At 50.4% G+C, this 20,790-nt stretch overlaps 1 protein-coding gene across 1 annotated transcript; it reads left to right on the forward strand.

Annotated features, from left to right (window-relative positions):
• The first annotated feature begins 1,515 nt into the window (after window positions 1-1,515).
• Window positions 1,516-2,301, forward strand: LOC123398657. The gene has a single exon (XM_045093109.1). It carries the CDS (start codon window positions 1,718-1,720, stop codon window positions 2,114-2,116), a length of 399 nt encoding a protein of 132 aa, XP_044949044.1. The 5' UTR covers window positions 1,516-1,717; the 3' UTR covers window positions 2,117-2,301.
• The last annotated feature ends 18,489 nt before the right edge of the window (window positions 2,302-20,790 follow it).

The following is a 20,790-nucleotide window of genomic DNA, read 5'->3' on the forward strand; positions in this document are numbered from 1 at the left end:
GACTTTGAGAAAAATAATCAAGAATTGGAAATTACCTTCATGAATTTGGGAAAAAAACTCTTGCATTTTGAAATTCTTCATTGATATAATTTTTTTCACGAGTTTGTACAAAGTCCACATATTTTTAACTTGTTCATGAAGATTGAGAAATGTCAAAATTTCAAAATCGAGAGTTCTAAAATAGTTCATGATAAGTGGAAAATGCTCAGATCTCAGGAAAAGTGAACAAATTTGGGAAAAGTTCATTAACGTTTCAAAGTTCATAAAACTAGGAAAATATGATTAAGTTGGAAAAAAGCTTATGAATTTGTGAAAACGAATCATGAACTTTAAGTTTATGCATTTGAAAAAGACCTGCATTTAAAAAAGAGTCACGAGTTCCAAAAAAAAAATCAGGAATTTGAAATAATAAAAATCATACATTTGCCAAAAAAACACGATTTTGAAAATTGTTTACAAAAAGGTGAAACAAATAAGGTGAAAAGAGAAAAAAAAAGGAAAAAGGAAAAGAAAAAGGAAAAAAGAAACAGAAACAGAAACGAAGAAAAAACCCCGAGCGGGAAACCGAGGAAAACCCAGCTGGAAAACGTAGAAAAAACAATAACGAAATTATGTGAGCGGCCCCGCTACCAACCTAGCGTACGTGGAGGATGCACCCCGGGTACGAAAACACCTTTAAAGCAGCGGTGAAGGAGGCGAATAGAGATTGGGATATATTTCGCGGTGGATGAAAAAGACATATTTCCTCTGAAAAACGAGACATGAGCAAAACAGAGTAAGACCCTGTTTGGAACCATAATAGATTATAATAATCTAGATTATGAATATAGATTATATAATCTGGTTTTATAAAAATAATTCAGGTGGGCATGTTTGAAGATCAGATTATATAAACTGTAAACCGGCTTTTAAATTGTACAATGACATGTTTGTTCTCAGTTTACAAGGAAAAATAGGAAAGTGACGGTGGCACTGCGTAATTCTCTTGAAGTTTACAAGGATAACACGTCATTTGTAATCTATAATCTCATTTTAGCTGGAGTAGAGGAGATTATGAGATTATAATAATCTGGTTGTCTAGTTTATAAAATCTATAATATAAACTGTCCTGTTTGGAAATATAATAGATTATAAAAATTAGATTATATAATATGGGTGGTTCCAAACAGGGCCTAGCTAGACCTGGTTGTGGCGGTCATGTGTGATTTTGACGGGGCGCGACCAGTTCGATCTTGCGCACGGTAAAAGCATCACCACTTCCACCGCGAGCTGTACAGAATTAGTAAGCTAGACCAGCCTTGCCGCCACCTCACGAATGACACATTGACCCTCATTTTTTTCACGAAAAATGACCCGACGACACAAACACGCTGACACGTGCTTACGCCTTTTCCCGGCGGGATGGCAGCCTGCGTGCGTGCGTGCTGGCACGTCACCAAACGCAAGCATTGGAGCCGGAATCCCTCCCTAACACGGGGCGCCCAGCCTAATTCGAAGCTCACGAGTCACGAGAGGCTCGTTTCCCTCGCCTTCTATCCAGTCCACATCCAGATAAATAAAGCCACAGCCAGTTTATCTCCTCCCCTTCGTCAAGGCTACGTACAAAAGTTTAGCTAACAGTGCCGGCCGGTCTGTCTGGTCAGGAGTCGTCGCCTGCGCGCTCCCGCCGCTATCTGTTCCAACAAGCCCCAAGGGAGCTGGGCTGAGCGAGCAAGGCATGGAGGCCGGCGCCGGAGGGGCCAACTGCGCGGGCCTCGTCGCCGTCGCGGCGGTGTCGGCCGCCGTCACGCTCGCCACCGTGCGCATCTACCGCGGCCTCGAGTCCGACTTCAGGAGGAAGATCCAGCTCCAGCGGCACGGTACGTACGTCAACGGCCATGCGCTTGCATGCATGCATGCCGCGCGCGCGCTCTCTTGCGTTGATCTGACATGCATGAACGGGGTTCTGCTCGGCTGGTTGGTTGATTCAGGGCGCGAGACGGCGGGCGGCGCGAGGCCGGCGGCGACGGGGAGGAAGAAGAAGGTGCGGTTCGCGGACGACGTGGTGGAGCCGTCCTCCAACAACGACGAGTACCGGAGAAGAAGGCGGCGGTTGGGCGCTGGCCAGACGTCGTAGCTGGCCGGCCGGCCGGGTCACGCTCCACCTGCTTAGCTTTTGTTTTTGTTTTGCGTGCTTGGTCTGAACAAGGTCAATGTTGGTAGATTTTGAGTGCTCGTGAAAGGTGTACATATGTTTTCTATCTACGAGCCAAATGAATGAATAATACGGACGGAGGCGCTACGGCTTCTTTTCTACGGATTCAGAATCGGTCCGCTGCTCATCTTGTGTTGGATAACACGCAATCAAGTTACAATCATGTACTGTAGGATATAATTTGAAATGAAAGGCGAAAGTAGGCGTCCTTTCTGGCCCGAAAGATCAAATCCCACCTGCCCGTTTTGCGCTTCTGATTCGTGCAGAGTACGTGCTGTTCTCTTTTCGGGTGACACGGTTGATATTTCTAAACTATAACTAGGACCTCACATTCTGCACAGGCAATGGGTTCTGGAGGTTCAGTGGATGAAGCCTTTCTTTCCTCGAAAAGGGGAGTACACCCCGTCCTCTGCATAGGCGAAGCTGTATTAAGCATCGTTTTTACCGGTAAAAATTAATTGTTCTGCCCATTTTTGAGTCATTTTTGTGGTGGCCTCTGGCCTGAATGGGCACGCTACTAAAGCGCAAGCTTTCGGGGCTGTGCTCCCTCGAGCGAACCATCGCCAGGCAGAAGGCCAGGCTGCTGTGGCTGAGGGAAGGGTATGCGAGCACCGATGACTTCTACCGGCACGCGAGTCATCATCACCGTCGGAACACGACCTCAAGCCTCATGGTGGATGGGGGGGCTCATCTAAGGGCAAGAGGCTCTATCCATGGCAGCGGATGATTATTTTGAGAACATATTGTGCTCCGATGTAGCTCAGTTGTGCTCGATCGATTTAACCACGCTAGGTATGGTGCCAATTGATCCCTCGAACCTGGAAATGCCCTTCTTGGCTGAGGAGATTGAGTAAGTGATCAAGGTGATGCCGCAGGACAAAGCCCCGGGCCCGGATTGATTCACGGGCCGATTCTATTGCTCCTGTTGGCACATAATCAAGGGCGATGTCTTGCGGGCTTTTGAGCGATTCTACCACAACGACATGAGGGGACTAACAACAATTAACAAGGCTCTAGCCACGCTTCTACGAAAGAAGCTTGGGGCGGCTGATTGAAAGATTTATGTCCAGTGAGTTTGGTTCATGGGCTAGTGAAGATCTTTGACGTGCTTGCCAATAAGCTTGCGGTGGAATTGCCTAATCTGGTGGGGGCGCATCAGAGTCCAACATGACAACTTCATGCTAGTCCAATGCACGACGAGGAAGTTGCATGCGCACAAGGAACCGACGGTGGTGTTATTGAAATTATATATTTCAAGGCTTTTGACACGGTCAGTTGAGCATTCCTGCTGGAGGTCTCGAGGAGTTTTGGGTTTGGTGCGCATTGTAAATTGGATCTGTGGCTTGCTCTCTACCACATCCATCAGGATCCTTGTCAATGGATTCCCACGGGTGACGGGACACTCTCGAAAAACATTCAAGTTTGCGCCAAGGCGACCCGTTGTCACAGATGTTGTTTATCCTAGTGATGGAGGCGGTGCCCTAGCTCTTCGAGTATGCTAGCCATTATGGAATTTTGTCTCCCGTGCCGCTATCGTGGTTATGGGAGCGATTGTCCCTCTTCGCGATGATGTGGTTATCTTCCTGAAGCCACTCATTTTTGATGTGGTGCCATGCGCAACAGTGCTGGAGCTTTTCGCGTCACCCTTTGGTGTGAGAACCAACTATTGAGTAACGTCATTGTTTAGGAAAGCATAGATAGACTAGGATTTGTTCTTGCCTTACTTGTACTTCAAGATGATCATGTATTCCTATATATGTATTCCTATATATATGCCCACGAGGCTCAAGCAATACAACAACTATTCCACCAATCCCTATTCTTTCGTTCAACATGGCATCTGCCGTAAGGTCCTCGACCTAGCCGCCGCCGCCGCTTCCGCACCGCGCGCCGCCTCCGGGGCGGTCGGCCTCCATGAACGCCGCCGGGGGCCGCGCCACCCGTACCTACGGTTTGTCCGCCGGTCGTGTTTACCGGCTGCCCTAGAGAGTCTTTTCCCGATCTCTTGATCTAGGGTTTCTCTCCTCCACCGGTCACTTTGATCGACGTTTTCCTTTTCGTTTTTCTGATCTTAGATCGGATTGCGTCGCCCGCCGACGCGGTCGACCACCACGCCCCTACTCCGACATCGTCCCAGATTTGGATGCTCAAGTGGAATTTGGAACATTCCAAAAAGTGGGAGATCCAACTACAAAGAAGCGACCCGGTTTCTCCTTCGACCCGGCGACCTCGCGCAAATCCGGCGGCCCCTCAACGCCGCCGTTCGCGCGCCGGCACGCTCATCGATCTCCGCCGGTCGTCATCGCCCTGCTCCGATCGGGACTCCAGCATCGCCCCGATCCGATGGCCACACGCCATGTGGCGGCCCATCACAGCCGCCGTTCGCGCGCCGCTTTCCCGTCGCTCAGCATTGTCGCCTTGTACGGTCGCGGCGCCGCCTACCTCCGGGCCGACTGCATCGGGCCGGCTGCCGCCTCCGGCCACACTGCCTGCCTCGGGCCGGCTCCCGGTTCCGGCCGCATCGGCCTCGCCGCCTGCGTCGGGCCAGCTGCGTTGGGCCGGCTACCGTTTCCGGCCTCGCCGCTTGCCTCGGGCCGGCTACGTCGGGCCGGTTGTCGACTCCGCCGCGCCGCCTGCCTCGGGCTGGCTGCCGGCTTCTCGGCCGCCGCCACGCCACCTCCACCGAGCGGCGTCCACGACCTCGCGTGCGATCGAATTGATCATCCGCCCGGCCGCGATCCGCCTCATCTATGCCGTGCGACCGACCTGGCCCGTTGGTTGCGCGCGCCTCTGCAGGCCCCGTGAAGACTGTCCCGAGTGCAGCGCGCCCCTCCATCGATCGAGCATCAGGCTACCGCTGCGTGGCCCCATCGGGTCGCAGCGCCGCCGCCCATCGGTTCTCCCTGCGGTTGCCCGATTCGCGCGCTACCGCTGCGTCGCTCCTTCGGGCCGCAGTGTCGCAGCCTACGGTCTACTTCCGCCTCAAGGCCGTCCTTTGCAGGTTGTCCCCGTGGTTGCACTCACCCTCGCGCTGCCGCTGCATCGCCCCATCGGGCCGTAGCGAGCGTGGCCCGCGGTCCTCGTCGCCGCCCGAGACCGTCCCCGTGGCTGCACCGACCCGCGCACCGCCGTTGCGTCGCCCCTTCGGGCCGTAGCATTGCGGCACGCGGTCTACGCCGCCATCCCGAGGTCTTTCGTCATCGCCCTGACCCGCGCGCTACCGCTTCGTCGCCCCTTCGGGTCGGAGAGCCGCGGCACGTGGTCCACTTCGCCGTCCCCGCTCGTCGACTTCCTGTGGTATGCGCCGCGCCATCTCCTTCGGCGCGGTAACGCCATCGTCCGCGCCGGTCTTCATCATGTTGTCGGGCTCTTCCTCCCCTACTTCGAGCATCGCCGCCGCGCTCCTAACCAGCCGCCGCCGCCGCCATCAGGCCTTTGCCGCCGCTCTTCTTTGGCACTGCTGCAGCTCGCTCACCCGAGTCGCACTGCCCGTCCACCTCCTTCATCTTCGTCCAGCACCAGCCCATCGTCAGCGTCACCGTCGTCTTCCCCGACCGCTTCATCTACTCCGACCACCGCGGGCAACATAAGCCCCCGCCGATTTGCGCCGCAACCGTTGTCGAGTCCTTCTCTGGTAGCCTCCTCGACATGGCGTACAAGTTGTGTGCAGGTCCCTGTCTCCGCATGCCCGGTGCTGGCAACACCGACGTGTGCCTTCGTCCCCGGTGTTTTCCTAAGCCTAGCAAACCTGGAGCGATGCATCGTCAACATCGACTTCGTCCGTCTACGCATGCTCGATGCTGGCAACACCGATGTGTGCCTTTGTCCATGATGTGTCCCCGAGCTTGGCAAACTCGGCGCGAAGCGTCTCAACTATGTCTACTTCCCGGTGCACCACTACTTCGACACCACTGCGCTCATGACTAACTCGACGCCTCTTTGCGCCCGCGGCTCCACGACCAACTTCCTTGACACCGGCTACCCCGACTCGACAGCGACCACGACATTCTTCGCACGACTACCTCGACCACGGCTACACCACCCTACGCTCTTGGCTACCTCGACCAACGCACAAAGGGCTACCGCCTTGCTTGAGCAACCTCATCGGTTTCCACTCCAGCCACAACTTCCACGATGCTTCGACCGTTATGACTGTGGGGGGATGACCGTTGGCTTACCTTCGGATTCTTCTTCAGTCTCACCGTCTGTGTCGTTACCGTTGTGACTGCGGGGGGATGTTGAGTAACGTGATTGTTTAGGAAAGCATAGATATACTAGGATTTATTCCTGCCTTGACTTGTACTACAAGATGATCATGTACTACTATATATATGCCCACGAGGCTCAAGCAATACAACAACTATTCCACCAATCCCTATTCTCCCGTTCAACACCAACATCGAGAAGTGTGCGTCATACCCGATCATATGCTCGCATGATGATATATAATGTGTCAATAATGGGCTTGTGTGCCCGATTGGGTCATTCCCCTGTAGATATCTAGGCCTTCCCCCCACGGGATCAGGAAGCCGTCGGCGACTCAATTCCAGCCGATTGTGGAGCAAATTGCGTCCAAGCTACCAAAATGGAGGGGGGCTTCTATGCGAAAAAGTGGTCGGATCCTCCTGGTTAAGAAGGTACTCTGGGTGGTACCGGTGCACGCGATGCTGGCCCTTGACGTGCCCACTAAGTCTCTGGCCGCCGTGTGAAAAAATTGTTGCCTTTTTTTGTGCATGAAGGTAGAGGCGAGGGGTGGATGTTGCGCCCTGGCTTGGGCTGAGGTTTGCGCCCCAAGATGAGCTGGTGGACGGGGGATCTCGGACCTTCAGTGGCCAAATTCACCTGCAGTCACTCTACTTGATCACCAAATTCACTTTGGTCACTGGACTGAAGAATACCCTAAATACGGTGCTTAATGTCACATCAGTGAGCAGTGATGGTCACCGTCGACTATGTATAGACGTATTTGGCACACCTGGCGCGCTTTTTGACCCTTTGAAAGTGCCACGCAAGCCACACGGGGGTCATTTGATATGTCCGTTTGATTTCAGGGGCCGATTTGGAAAATATGCATACCGGGTCAAACACTGCTCATCGCCCAGTTCCTCTTTCGCCCAACCCAGTTCCTATTTTGCCCAGCTCTAGTCGCCTCCGTCAACCAAATCGCACCAGTCGCCGCCGGTGTTGCCGCCCGCCCATCATTACTCATCGCCGACGTCGTAGTCCACCAAGCACCACTCACCGCCAGCGTCGTCGCGGCTGTGGAGCATGTCTGCATCGAGCTCTTCCCATGGCCGCGATCGCCCATTCATCCCCCTCATTGACTGCCCCGGGGCGTGTGGTTCCTTCGTGATGAAGCATGTTTCCAGCACCGAGGATCATCCTGGATGGGTGTACTATCGCTTCCCCGGCCATGTTGTATGTTCTTCAGTTTTGATCTGCAAAAACGGTGTGTTTTTCCACATTTGATTTTCTGATTTTTGCATTTATTTTGACAGAATGGATGCAATTTCCGGCATTGGGAAAGGGAGTATGTTGCTATCTTGGTAAATAAGAAGTTTCTCACTGGAGCTAATGCTGTTGATGCAATTGGGTGGTCTGAAGACAGGAGAGAAGAGCTGGAGCGATGCAATGAACAGAGAAGAGCTAGAGCTGGATTTATTAGGGGTCCATGCTCTGAGGAGAGGATGAATGCATCATTGTTGCAGGTTGGTAGGCAGATTGTTCTTCTGTTGAAGATAGTTGTGGCAGTAGGTGTGCTCTTGTGCATGATGTGTTTGATGCTAGTGATGAAGTTATGGTAGATCTTGTAACTGTGAGGAAGCTGATTTTGTGATTAGTAGAAGAAGATGTTATGCAAGTTATGGAATTCTCTTTTGGTTATGGTAGATCTTGTAACTGTGAGGAAGCTGTGTTCTTCTCTTTTGGTTATGTAATCAAGTTGTGCAAGTTATGGAATTCTGTGATTAGTAGAAGAAGATGTTATGCAAGTTATGGAACTCTGTTCTCCTTTTTGCATTACTGTGCTGTCAATTTTTTTTTGCCAATAGGAGAACACATATATAGCAGCAGAGATTACATGAAGAAGCATCATATATATATAGCAGCAGCACATCATATATATAGCAGCTCATCAACATATATATAGCAGCAACACATCATATATATAACAGCAGCACATCACATATATATCAGATATCACATGAAGAAGCATCATATATATAGCTGTCAGAACACATGCCTACCAACATAACACCAAGGTTAAGTTCAACACTACCACACCACCAAGTTTAAACTGAACATGAAAAGAAACACCAAAATGATGGACTAGTTCACCACAAACATATTGACCAAAGTTTCTACTTCCTAGGCTCTCTCAGCTCATCAAACATGCTGACTTTCTTGTACTTCTTGCTATCCACCTCCCATGGCATGTGTTTGTTGACTTGAAGAGGCCCTCTTAAGACTGGACTTGTTCTGCCTATCTTCATTTCTTTTGGCAGCAAGCTTTGCTGCTTTTCTCTTCATTGCCTCCTCTCTAGCAGCTGCCAACTCTGCTGCTTTCTTCTCTCTTTGTTCAAGGATGATTGCTCTCTTGGCTTCAGCTATTTCCTTCTTTGCAACATTAGCTGCTCTTTTCTCTTGTATCTCTTGCTTCTTTGCTTCTCTTTCTATCGCTTTCTTTTTTGTTGTGACATCCCGAGACCGACGTTCCAGAAGATTCCCCTCTTTTCCGTTTTCGTCGTGTCTTTATTTTTATTTGTCGCATCATCATCGCATCATGTGCATCATCAACATTGCATCGGCATCCCGTTGCCACCAGTTTTCAAAACCTGCATCCGTTGTTAGTTGCCGGTTCTCATCGTTGCCCGTTCTGAGCCCGACCACACTCGCACGCGCCCGCGACATCGTTTAAATCTTGTTTTAAAAGTGTGTCTAAAATATTCTCTGATTGGATTGAAACTTGACATGCGATGTTATTTTAATATAGATAGGCTGCCTGCCAAATTTCATCGCAATCGGAGTCCGTCTGGTACCCGAACGGTCGACCGTAGCGGCACCGTATTCGGTCTATCGTCGGACGTTTATCGGTGTTTTAAAATTATGTTGCCGGGTGCCGTTTTCCCTCTCGTCTCCGACTAACCTACTCTACACGGCCACTTACTCGTCCCCGCATTCGAAATCGTCCGATTTAGATCGTGCGTTGAAACCGGGGCGAAATTCTGCTAAACCTAGCCCCCCCATTTGTTATAAATAGACCCCAATGCTATTGTTTTAGACAACCACCCTCTCCTCCTCGTTTTCCGTGCCACCAGAAACCCTAGCCGCCATCTGAGACAGCCTCTCCCTCCTCCCACCTCGAGCTAGGCCCGCCTGGGCCCAAGAGAGGCCCGCCCCGAGCCCATCTGGACCCGAGGCGCCGCCAGCCTCCCTGCTCGTCCCGTCCTTCTCCTCGGGCAGGAGCAACAGCCCCGCGCAGCCCCGCCCGCATGCGCCGGCGTGCCCCGATGCCGCCTCCTCGCCGGACCACCGTCGGAACCAGGCCGGACTACCTCGTCTCCCTCTCCTCCTCATCTCCTTCTTCTGACTGCCTCTCTTAGTGCTCTCTCTCCCCCCGCAGGTACTCAGCCGCCATACCCGGACCTCGCTGCCAATCACCGCCGAGGCCCCAACCGGCCGGATCCGGTCAGATCCGGTCCGGGGGAACCATCTCCAGCCCGCCACCTCGCGAGCTTTGTCCCTGCAGCCCCCGCTGTGCTCGTGCCTCATTCCTGCGCAGGAGAACGACGAGGCCAACGCCAGGCGTCGCCCCGCGTTGACCGGCCTCGCCACGCTCGCCACCAACCGCGGCCCAGCGCCTCGGCCCACCACGACTAGCCCGTCCACAGCGCCAGCGCCCGTCAGCCTTCCCCCCCTCAGCCGGCCTGTTAGGCCCAAGGTAAGCCGTGTCGCCCCCTCTATTTCACGCCCATGCACTGATTAGCTATCTTGCGCCCACGTATCCAGTAGAGGGTCACTCCCAGATTCGGCCCGTTAGTAAATGTTTTTTAGGATTATCCCTGCGAATTTCATAATTTCAGGGAATAGGGTATATTTCAAACGCGTGTAACTTTTTAACCGTGACTCGGATCGTAACGTATTGTATATGTAAAACGTGTAGTTTTTCGCGTAGATTAATAATTTGTAACTTGCATGCATGTTGGAGGTAGTTTTGAAAGTGCGTTATATCGACTAGAGGGGGGGTGAATAGGAGATTTTTAGAATTTCATCACTGAGGAAATTTCTTTTGAGGAAATTCCTCACTGATGACTAACTTACAGCGGAAACAGTTAAGGATCAGACGTGCAAACGTTCACAACAGCAGTATTACAGAGTGAAGATTGTGAAAACAGATTGCACACTAAGCAGGCACACAGAATACAGATGATGATTAACTATTGTGAAGAATTTAGGGTTGAGGAAATTCGGAGAAATTCTTCAGCAAATTCTTCAAACAGTCACTGTGAAAGTCATCAACACATAATACAGAGAAAGTAAAGAGTTGAGGAATTAGAACCCGATTCTTGGTGAAGACTGTTGTTGATGACCCAGTTCCAACTGATGTGACAGTTGTACATCTGGTTTGGAGCGGCTTGGTATTGAAACCAAAGGACACTCAGTCCCGGGACACACAGTCCCTACCGTATTCTCCTTGAGCTAAGGACACACAGTCCTCGCCCAACACTCGTGGTAAGTCTTCAGGGCAGACTTCCAAACCCTCACAAACTCGGTCACCCGGTGATCCACAATTGACTGCTGGATTGCTCTAGACCATGACGCCTAACCGTCTGGAGGATGCACAGTCCTCAAAGGTAAAAGGCTTCAGTCCCACACATGAACAACTTCTTCAGTGATGCTCAATCACTAGGTTTGGTTTGTGGTTTCGGTGGGTGGTGTATTTCCTCACTGATGATTTACTCTCGAAGGCTCTGAGGAATTTGGGTTGCTCTTATGACAAGTGTCAGTTTTAAACGGAGCAGCCAACCAGCTAGTGGTTGTGGGGGGTGGCTATTTATAGCCTGGGAGCATCCCGACATGATTTGACACTAATGCCCTTAAATAATATGACCGTTGGAGTGGATAAGACCAGTGACTTGGCGTGGTTATCGAAATGGTCGGGACCCTCAACTGTGAGAGTTGTTCCGTAATTATTTTTCCGTGCGTGTCCGGATTGCTCGAATCCCGTATGTAAAATGCTCATGTTTTCAGGGACCCTTTGCCATGTATTTTAGAGTAGTTGATTGTATTTTTGCATGTAGGCTTCTGTAGCTAGTTTGCTATACCGTGTTTAGGACATATTCCCGCATATACGTGTGGCAATATTTTTGTGTTGCAACCCCACATGTTATATATGTTTTCGGGGTAGAAAAATCCATAGAATTTGATTGAGCATTTAGTTTTACCTATTTAGCAAGTTAGTGCGCGCGATATTTTTCCATGTTGCCCTTTTGTTTATTTTGTGGGATTTAATCCGTGCAGGATATGAAGGAGTTGTCAACTAGAGAGTTGCTCTTGGATGTTTAGTCAAGCCCCTGGTAATTTTGGTTGCAATAGAAATCCATGTTTAGGTGTGGTTTGCTTGCTCTCAACTTGCTAGAAAATAGTGCTGTTTTGGAGATGCTGAAATATTTCTAAGTCTAAAATCTGTTATATTTTGTTGTTGTCTTTGCATGAGTTTATCTGGTGATCTATAGCTCTTTTGAGGTTGGTGCAATGAAGTTAGTTGTAGACTTTAGGATTATCTAGCATGCTGTCAATTTTCATGCCATTTGGAGTCCTGTAGCTTATGGTTTTGCTGCTATTAATATGCCTTCAGATCGGAACTGCAGTGTCATAAACTGGTATTTTCTCTAAGTCCAAGTCTGAAACTGTGTGTGACATGTCATTTTGTGAGTTCTTTTCCTAGAGTTCCATGCTTCCATGCTAGGTGTTGTTAGTTGTATGTTGTAGTGCATCTTACCCTCTACCGCCTCATGCCTTGGTTGAGCATATTGGATTTGTGTAGCTCGTAGTTGTGGGTTGTAGAAAATGCTATGTAGCTGATTTTGGCAGATTGTAGTGATTTCTTGTTTAGCTCGTAGTTGTTGAACCGTTGCTCCGTTTTGATCGTGTCCTATATGAAACTTGCTTAGAATCTCGTGTAGTTTCATAATATCTTGCTGGTTGTGTGTTTTGAAATGTTGTGGATGCCATTTGCACACATATTGCATTCATGCCATCATATCTTGCGGTGTTCGTATCTCTTGAACCCTAGCTCCGATGGAGATGTTCTCTACGTGTAAATTGCTTGTAACGATGCATAGAATCACGTGAACCTATTTATTTTGCTGTTTAATAAATATTTAAACGTGTTAGTTCAGATCTGGACAGAATTGTAAATTAACATGTGAGGTCGTTTCGGAGATGCTATATGTCATTTCCGACCTCATTTAATATGCCTAGATAGGTAGTTTAATTACGCTTCACCTCTTGCCATGTTTAACCACATTTAATATTGTCGTGTAAATAATCGGGATAGAACTAAATAATCTGTATGTGGAGTTTCGTCAATATGCAACTCGTTGCATATTGAACTTCACTTAATGTGTAGTGTTTGATTGTTGTGAATTGACATGCCATGTCTTGCATATATTCAGCTGTTCATGCATCATTTGTGTTGTGCATCGTGTGGTGAATATCGTGTGTTGATTCATGTTTCCGGTTTGCTTCGTCTCGATAGATTTCCGCAAACGTGTCGGAAAGTGAGGACCTGTTCGACTACATCGGTTAGTCTGCTTCACGGAGTCATTCTTATTCCAAGCGGGATCTCAGGCAAGATGACCATTTCCCCAGATACCATTACTATCATTGTCGTGCTAGTTTTAACGTTTCTATCGTTATGTCTCATTACCTACCACCTGTTAAATATCAACCTCCCAACATTGCCATGAAAACCTTCAACCTGTTCACAACCTAGCAAACCACTGTCTCGCTGTGTTACCGCTTGCTTAACCATGTGTTAGTGTTGCTAGTTGCAGGTGCAGTTCTTTCCATGTGATAACATGGGTTCCTTGTTATATCACCCTATTAAATGATATTTAATTTAATGCACCCATATACTTGGTTAAAGGTGGAAGGCTTGGCCTTTCTAGCCTGGTGTTTTGTTCCACCTTTGCCCCCTTAGTTTCGGCGACCGGTGTTATGTTCCATAATTGAGCGCTCCTAACACGATCGGGGTTGTTATGGGGACCCCCTTGATAATTCGTTTTAGATTAAACCTGGTGTTATGTTCCATAATTGAGCGCTCCTAACACGTCGGGCGACCTTGCTGGATTAGTTTTACCTTTGACGAATGTCTTGTGCATCGGGATTCCGATGATGCTCTCGGTAATCTCAGAGTTGAGGTTTTCCACTAAGGAGTCCGACGAGATCGCGAGCTTCGTGATCGAGGATTTCTATGCGGCTTGTGGTAATTTGTGATGGATTAGTTGGAGTACCCCTGCAGGGTTAAATCTTTCGGAAAGCCGTGCCCGCGGTTCTAGATAACTTGAAGTTAGCTTAATTAAAACTTGCCAACTGAGTGCGTAACCATGATTGTCTCTTTCGCGAGTTCCTTCTCCGATCGAGGACACGGTGGGGTTATGTTTGACGTAGTAGGTGTTCAGGGTCATTCATTTGATCATCAGTAGTTCACGTCCGCTATGCGTAGATCTTCCCCCTCCTTATTCTTGTACTCGTAAGTTAGCCACCAAATAAATGCTTAGCCGCTGCTGCAACCTCACCACTTAACCATACCTCACCTATTAAGCTTTGATAGTGTCATGGGTATAAGTCTGACATTAGATGTACAGGGTACGAAAGGATGGGCAGAGCCTTAGCTACGGCGAGGTTGTATGAGTTCAGGCCCCTCTGCGGTGGAGGTAATAGCCCTACGTTTCAGTGCTCTGGGAGCTTGTAGTCTAGTGGAATATAGAATACAGTGATTTTCCCACCCCTGCACCAGTGGGGGAGGGTGGCTTATATAGAGTGCGCTGCCCTCCACAACGGTTCGGTGCACAGGGGTGGAGTAGTGGCGAATAAATGCCTACGTTACAGGTAACGTATGTCTTAAATGCTAATAAAGGCACATGGAAACGTATGACCATTTCCCTCCAAGGGGGTTACGATGCACGGAGTGGAATCCAGTCGGTTAGTTTGATATTCTCCGAATGCTCGTCTCCGACTGGATGGTCGAGGATCTGTTACCGACTGGATGATGGGAACTCCTTAGTTCAGTCGGAACTGACTAAGGCCCCTGTCCCTTATGAGGGGTAGTCTTTGGGTAGGACCTACAGGGCAGGCCTATGACCCTACCCTAGGACTATAACCCCATCATTAGTCCCCGAATGGATTGGGGTTGGAACGACGAAGCGATGCTTGAAGTTTGGATCCGACTGGTACGGATGTGACTTTGGCGTTGCTTGCCTTGATCCATTTTATCTTTTCTGACCAACGATCCAAGTGGAAGTATTTGTGAAAAAAACTGTCAGAAACCGAGTGCTTCCGTGGTATCTTCTGACGTGACCGGTCAACTGACAGCGACGGATTTTCCGGGATCCTCAAATTTCGGTTATCGCGCGCTCAGCGGGGATGACGACATCGCGCTCGAGTAGTGCATGACGCCTCGAATCCCGCGCCTTCATCTTCTCCACTGATATCGCCTCGAATCCCGCGCCTTCATCTTCTCCACTTGCCAGCGACCCAGTCGGAACCTTACTTAAACCTCAGCGGCGAGGGTTTTTTTGTTACGCTCGCCGGATATCTTGCCTTTGCTCCGCCTCCCTCGCCATTCTCCGCGCATGCCAAGCTTCTTCCTTCTCCTTCTCCCTCGCGAATCTGCAGCTTCCGCCATGACAAAGGGGCAGACTAGCAAGCTAGAGGCGCGGAAGAAGAGGGGGAAGGCGGCGGCTCCTGCTCAGCGGAGGCAGCGAACGCTACCGGCGGGATGGATCCACGGGGACGTCCTCCCCTCCACGGTGACGGAGGAGGATCTGCTGGAGCTGGTGGAGCACGGGATGATCGCGCACAAGTCGTGGAGGTTGCCGGTGGAGGGTGAGACCGAGCCGGCGCCCCGGGAGGGGAGCGCGTCCTGCTGCTCAGCCACGTGCATCGAGGTTTCTCCCTGCTCCCGCATCCTTTCTTCAAAGGCATAATGAACCACTCCGGGGCGCAGCTCCACCACTTTCCCCCGAATGCCATAGCTCATCTCTCTGCTTTCGTAGTCTTGTGCGAGTGCTTCATCGGCTGTCCTCCCCATTGGGGGCTTTTCAAACATATCTTCTCTGCTAGATCCCAAACCATCAAACGACTTAATCAGTCGGATGATAAGACCCACTGTGAGTTAATCCCGTGTCCGTGTGTGTGTGGGTATCCATCTAGGATATCTATTCCTACTCGGTTTGGGTTATGTCCAGCTGAGTAGTATATATATACTTGCACCTCCGTGTAAACTTTGTATCAGATCAGAGAGATCAAAGCAATAGAAAATCACAGGACCGACACGGTCCTGTTTTGCCATAGCTCGACCGAGTCTCGTTTGTGTTTTCGAGCGATCAATCAGCAACCCGGTGACTAGTACGTATCGTGTAACTCTAGTACAAAGCTAGCTTCCTAGAAAGCATCCAGCTGCTTGCCTGCTAAGTGTTCTAGTTACGTTTGTTGGGCAAAGGATCGCCCAGCCGGAACTCGACGTAAAGTAATCGTCGGCATTCACACGTTTGGGACCAAAGCCAACAATTGGTATCTAGAGCCTCGATGATCTACGATCTACGATGACGGACAGCGACGCTGAGTCGGTCAAGTCCGGCAAAGGCGGTCCCAAGGTGAACAAGAATGGCGATAAGGTGAAGAAGGGCGGCAAGTCAGCAACCAGTGGTGGAGGAACGGGTGGCGCCAACGTCCAGGCGCATCACAACATCCCCATCCAGTATCCGATGCTCACCGACGCCAACTACGGCGTGTGGGCAGTGAAGATGAAGATTATTCTCTGATCTCTTCGAGTGTGGGAGGCCATCACGGACGACGACGTCGACGAGGAGCGTGACGAAGGTGCCATGGCCGCCATAGCCCAGTCCGTGCCGGATTCCGTGCTAATGACATTGGCGGAGTTCGAGACGGCAAGAGAGGCATGGAACGCACTCAAGGAGATGAGGATCGGAGAAGATCGTGTCACCAAGGCTCGGGCACAAGTGCTGAAGCGCCAATTTCACAAGTTGCAGATGGAGGAAACTGAATCGGTGAATGACTATGCCATGCGTCTTACTACTTTGGTGGGAGAGATCCGCGCGCTTGGTGCAAAGCTCGAGGAGACCGAGATTGTGGAGAAAATTTTTAGTTCAGTGACTGACAAATTCACTTACATCATCGGCACGCTCGAGCAGCTTTACGACATCGACGACATGACCATAACGGAGGCGATCGGACGCCTGCGGACGTGGGAAGAGAATGCTCGTGGCTGTCAAAAAGTCAACGGAGGAGGTAGTGACCAACTCATGTACTCGCGTGCAGATTGGGAGTCCCCAAGTAGCAAAGGAAGGCGTGATGGCAACGAAGGCTCAAGTAACGCAACGCGCGGCGGACAAACTGGAGAAGGCAAAGGAAAAGGCAAACCACAAGGTCGTGGTAAGGTAGACCAATCTAAAGGGCGGAAGCAACGGAACTTGGATATGTCCGAGGTCAAGTGCTATAACTGCAACGAGATGGGTCACTTTGCAAAGAATTGTCCGGAGCCTGACAAGCGGGAGATCAAGGCAAATTTGGCAAAGGAGGAAGACGAAGGTCCAGGTCTTCTGATGGCCGAAGTTTGTGATCTCGCTGAAACAGTGGTTGTGAAACCAAGCCGGAAGGTGCTACTTCATGAGAAGAATGTGACACCTAAGTTATCCGGGGATCACAATGTGTCGTGGTATCTCGACACGGGTGCGAGTAACCACATGACAGGATGCAAGGAGAAATTTCTCGAGCTGGAATATGATGTTGAAGGCTCGGTCAAGTTTGGTGATAGTTCAAATGTGGAGATTTGTGGGCAAGGATCTGTCCTCTTCGAGGGTCTCACAGGCGAACATCGCATACTCACCGGAGTGTACTACATCCCACGGCTTCGCAACAACATCATCTCTATCGGGAAGCTTGACGAGAATGGATGCAAGGTGGATATCGAGAACGGAGTGATGATGATCTTCGACAACCTCCGGAATGTGCTAACTCGTGTTAGTCGCACACGGAACAGGCTCTATATCCTCAACCTTGATCAATCTCAACCGGAGTGTTGGCTCGCCAAGATTGATGATGATTCGTGGTTATGGCATGCTAGATTTGGACATGTTAACTTCTACGCCTTGAAGAAGATGTCAAAGATGGAGTTGGTATCAGGGATGCCAGTTATCGACCATGTTGATCGAGTATGTGACGGGTGCTTGGTTGGAAAACAGCACCGCGGGCCGTTCCCTGCTCAGTCTACCTATCGTGCAAGTGATGCACTCGAGCTGCTCCATAGTGATCTATGTGGCCCTATCACCCCGGCAACTCACGGAAGAAAGAAGTACTTCTTCCTTGTGGTAGATGACTACTCGAGATATATGTGGGTCTTCTCCTACGGTCTAAAGATGAGGCGTTTGAAGCGTTCAAGAAGCTGAAGGCTGCAACGGAGATGGAACACAAGTTGAAGGTTCGCGCTCTACGAACAGATCGCGACGGAGAGTTTACGTCGAATGAGTTCAACGACTACTGCGAGAAGATTGGCATAAAGAGGTTCCTCACGGCACCTTACACGCCGCAGCAGAACGGGGTCGTTGAAAGGCGCAATCCAACCGTCGTTGACATGGCAAGGAGTTTACTCAAGAGCAAGAACCTGCCGGGGACTTTTTGGGGAGAAGCTGTCTCGACGGCGGTCTATCTTCTCAACCGGGCTCCAACCAAGGCGGTGATCGGCAAGACTCCGTATGAAGCAATTTACGGATGTAAGCCGAATGTGTCTCATCTACGGACGTTCGGGTGCGTGGCACATGTGAAGACGACGAACCCACATCTCTCAAAGCTTGCCGATCGTAGCACCAAGATGGTGTTCATCGGATACGAGAGCAGTTCTGGCACCAAGGCATACCGTTTCTACGATCCACAAACCAAGCGTCTACGGATTTCACGCGACGTCATGTTTGAAGAAAACCAAGCGTGGAATTCGAGCGCGGCAGCCGACGATGCTCCAAACAGTAACATATTTGCAGTTGAATTTCCAACTGACGATGATGCAGGGGAGGATGTCCAAGTGGTTGGCAAGATGCCCAACCAAGGTGACCACAATGGTAGTAATCATCATGGTGCCGACACCGACGACGACGCGCATAGGTCGCAAGGAGATAGAGACAACGCCGCGCACGACACAGGCGGAGATCTCGACGACAACATCGAGAACGAGGCGCATAGTGACGACGACAATCAAGATGATAGTCATGGTCACGACGACTACGCCGACGACGCGGATGTCGATGACACACCAGGGTCTCAGCCGTCTTCCTCAAGTGCATCAACATCGACACAATTTGTGTCACCTCCTTCGCAAGCTACAACGGACTCCTCAGGGCCTCGTCGCTACAAGATGCTCAAGAAAGTCTACAAGTACACCAAGCCAGTTACGCTCGAGTACTCCGGACTATGTCTATTCAGAGTTGAGGAGCCGGCGAACTTCGTAGAGGCGAGCAGAAGTCGTAGTTGGACGCACGCCATGGATGAGGAGATGAAGGCGATTGAGAGCAATGGCACGTGGACTTTGGTAACCCGACCTCCAAACCAAAAGGCGATAGGTTTGAAGTGGGTTTACAAGTTAAAGAAGGACACGGAGGGTGCCATTGTGAAGTACAAAGCAAGATTCTTTGCAAAAGGGCTACGTACAACGTCAAGGAGTTGACTATGATGAGGTGTTTGCACCAGTTGCTCGACTCGAGACAGTGAGAGTGCTCCTAGCTTTGGAAGCACAAGAGGATTGGAAGGTTCATCATATGGATGTTAAATCCGCTTTCCTCAATGGTGATCTCACAAAGGAAGTGTACGTGGAACAACCCTCGGCTACGAGAAGAAAGACGAACAAGCGAAAGTTGACAAGCTCAAGAAGGCACTTTACGGGCTGATGCAAGCGCCAAGAGCTTGGAATTCAAAGTTAGACCAAAGTATGGTCACACTCAGGTTCAAAAGATGTGCCCTTGATGATCCGAAGGACAGTCTACAAAGCACCAAAGAAGAGGTGAAGATTGAAGACATGACCAAAAATGAGTGTTGTCATCAAGCTACGGACCAGCCGACGACAGTAAAGACGGTCCATAAAATGCTGCGAGGGACGGCAAAGGCAATGCCGATGATGACAGTTATGAGAAGCAGCAGTCGCGTTTGGGACCCAGGTCAGAATTAAAGACATCGTGATTAGGGGGTGAATGTGAGTTAATCCCGTGTCCGTGTGTGTGTGGGTATCCATCTAGGATATCTATTCCTACTCGGTTTGGGTTATGTCCAGCTGAGTAGTATATATATACTTGCACCTACGTGTAAACTTTGTATCAGATCAGAGAGATCAAAGCAATAGAAAATCACAGGACCGACACGGTCCTGTTTTGCCATAGCTCGGCCGAGTCTCGTTTGTGTTTTCGAGCGATCAATCAGCAACCCGGTGACTAGTACGTATCGTGTAACTCTAGTACAAAGCTAGCTTCCCAGAAAGCATCCAGCTGCTTGCGTGCTTAGTGTTCTAGTTACGTTTGTTGGGCAAAGGATCGCCCAGCCGGAACTCGACGTAAAGTAATCGTCGGCGTTCGCACGTTTGGGACCAAAGCCAACACCCACCTTCTCCAGCTCCGCGGAGGCTTAGGATTCCAAAAGAAGAGCAAAAGTAGTTATCCCACTCTTCAGCCGAGTGAATCGGTTAGAAACTGGCAGTCGACATGGTTCTACTGCCAGGACGTTGCTTGCCCGAATGCCACGACAGGGTTGCCTCCTTTTAGCTTAGATCGACCAGCTCCGCCTAAGCAGCTCGCGCTCACGAAGCCGGAGAAGATCCATATCTAGCCTCTGGTCGACGCACTCGTAGAAGTCGTCAGAAGGGGAGTCACCGGCATAGATTTGCTGGAGGTTTTCCTCGGCCGGCGCATCCAACCACTGCAGGCCCGAGACCACGCCATGTGGCACTACATGGGGCCCGAAGACTCCACTCGGACCAACGTCGAGTGCGTGACCGGGGAGACGGTGGCATCGTGGGTGCTCCAGATCACGGGCGCCTGCGAGAACCCCACAGGGTCCCGACGAATGAGGGCTTTCCGCGCGGACAACCCTCCTCCGAAAGAGGTGAGTACAACTTGTCGAGTGCACATAACTGTCTTAGATTTATCGCTTTCTTGAGTCACTGTCTGACGTCTGATGTCGCCGACTGTATTTTATGCAGAAGTGGACCAATTGGTTCTCTCCTGCCTCGAACGGGAATCCGGCCGAGGAGGAGGAGGAGGGCAGCCAGGAGGGCAGCGTGGAGAGCGTCGAGTACGTCTCCGACAGTGGGGAGA

The sequence above is a fragment of the Hordeum vulgare genome, chromosome 5H (genome assembly GCF_904849725.1).
Source record: "Hordeum vulgare subsp. vulgare chromosome 5H, MorexV3_pseudomolecules_assembly, whole genome shotgun sequence".
Lineage (NCBI taxonomy): Eukaryota > Viridiplantae > Streptophyta > Magnoliopsida > Poales > Poaceae > Hordeum > Hordeum vulgare.

What these genes read in the sequence shown, in the direction of transcription:
- LOC123398657 (XM_045093109.1), top strand. Translation starts at nt 1,718, where the DNA reads ATGGAGGCCGGCGCCGGAGGGGCCAACTGCGCGGGCCTCGTCGCCGTC.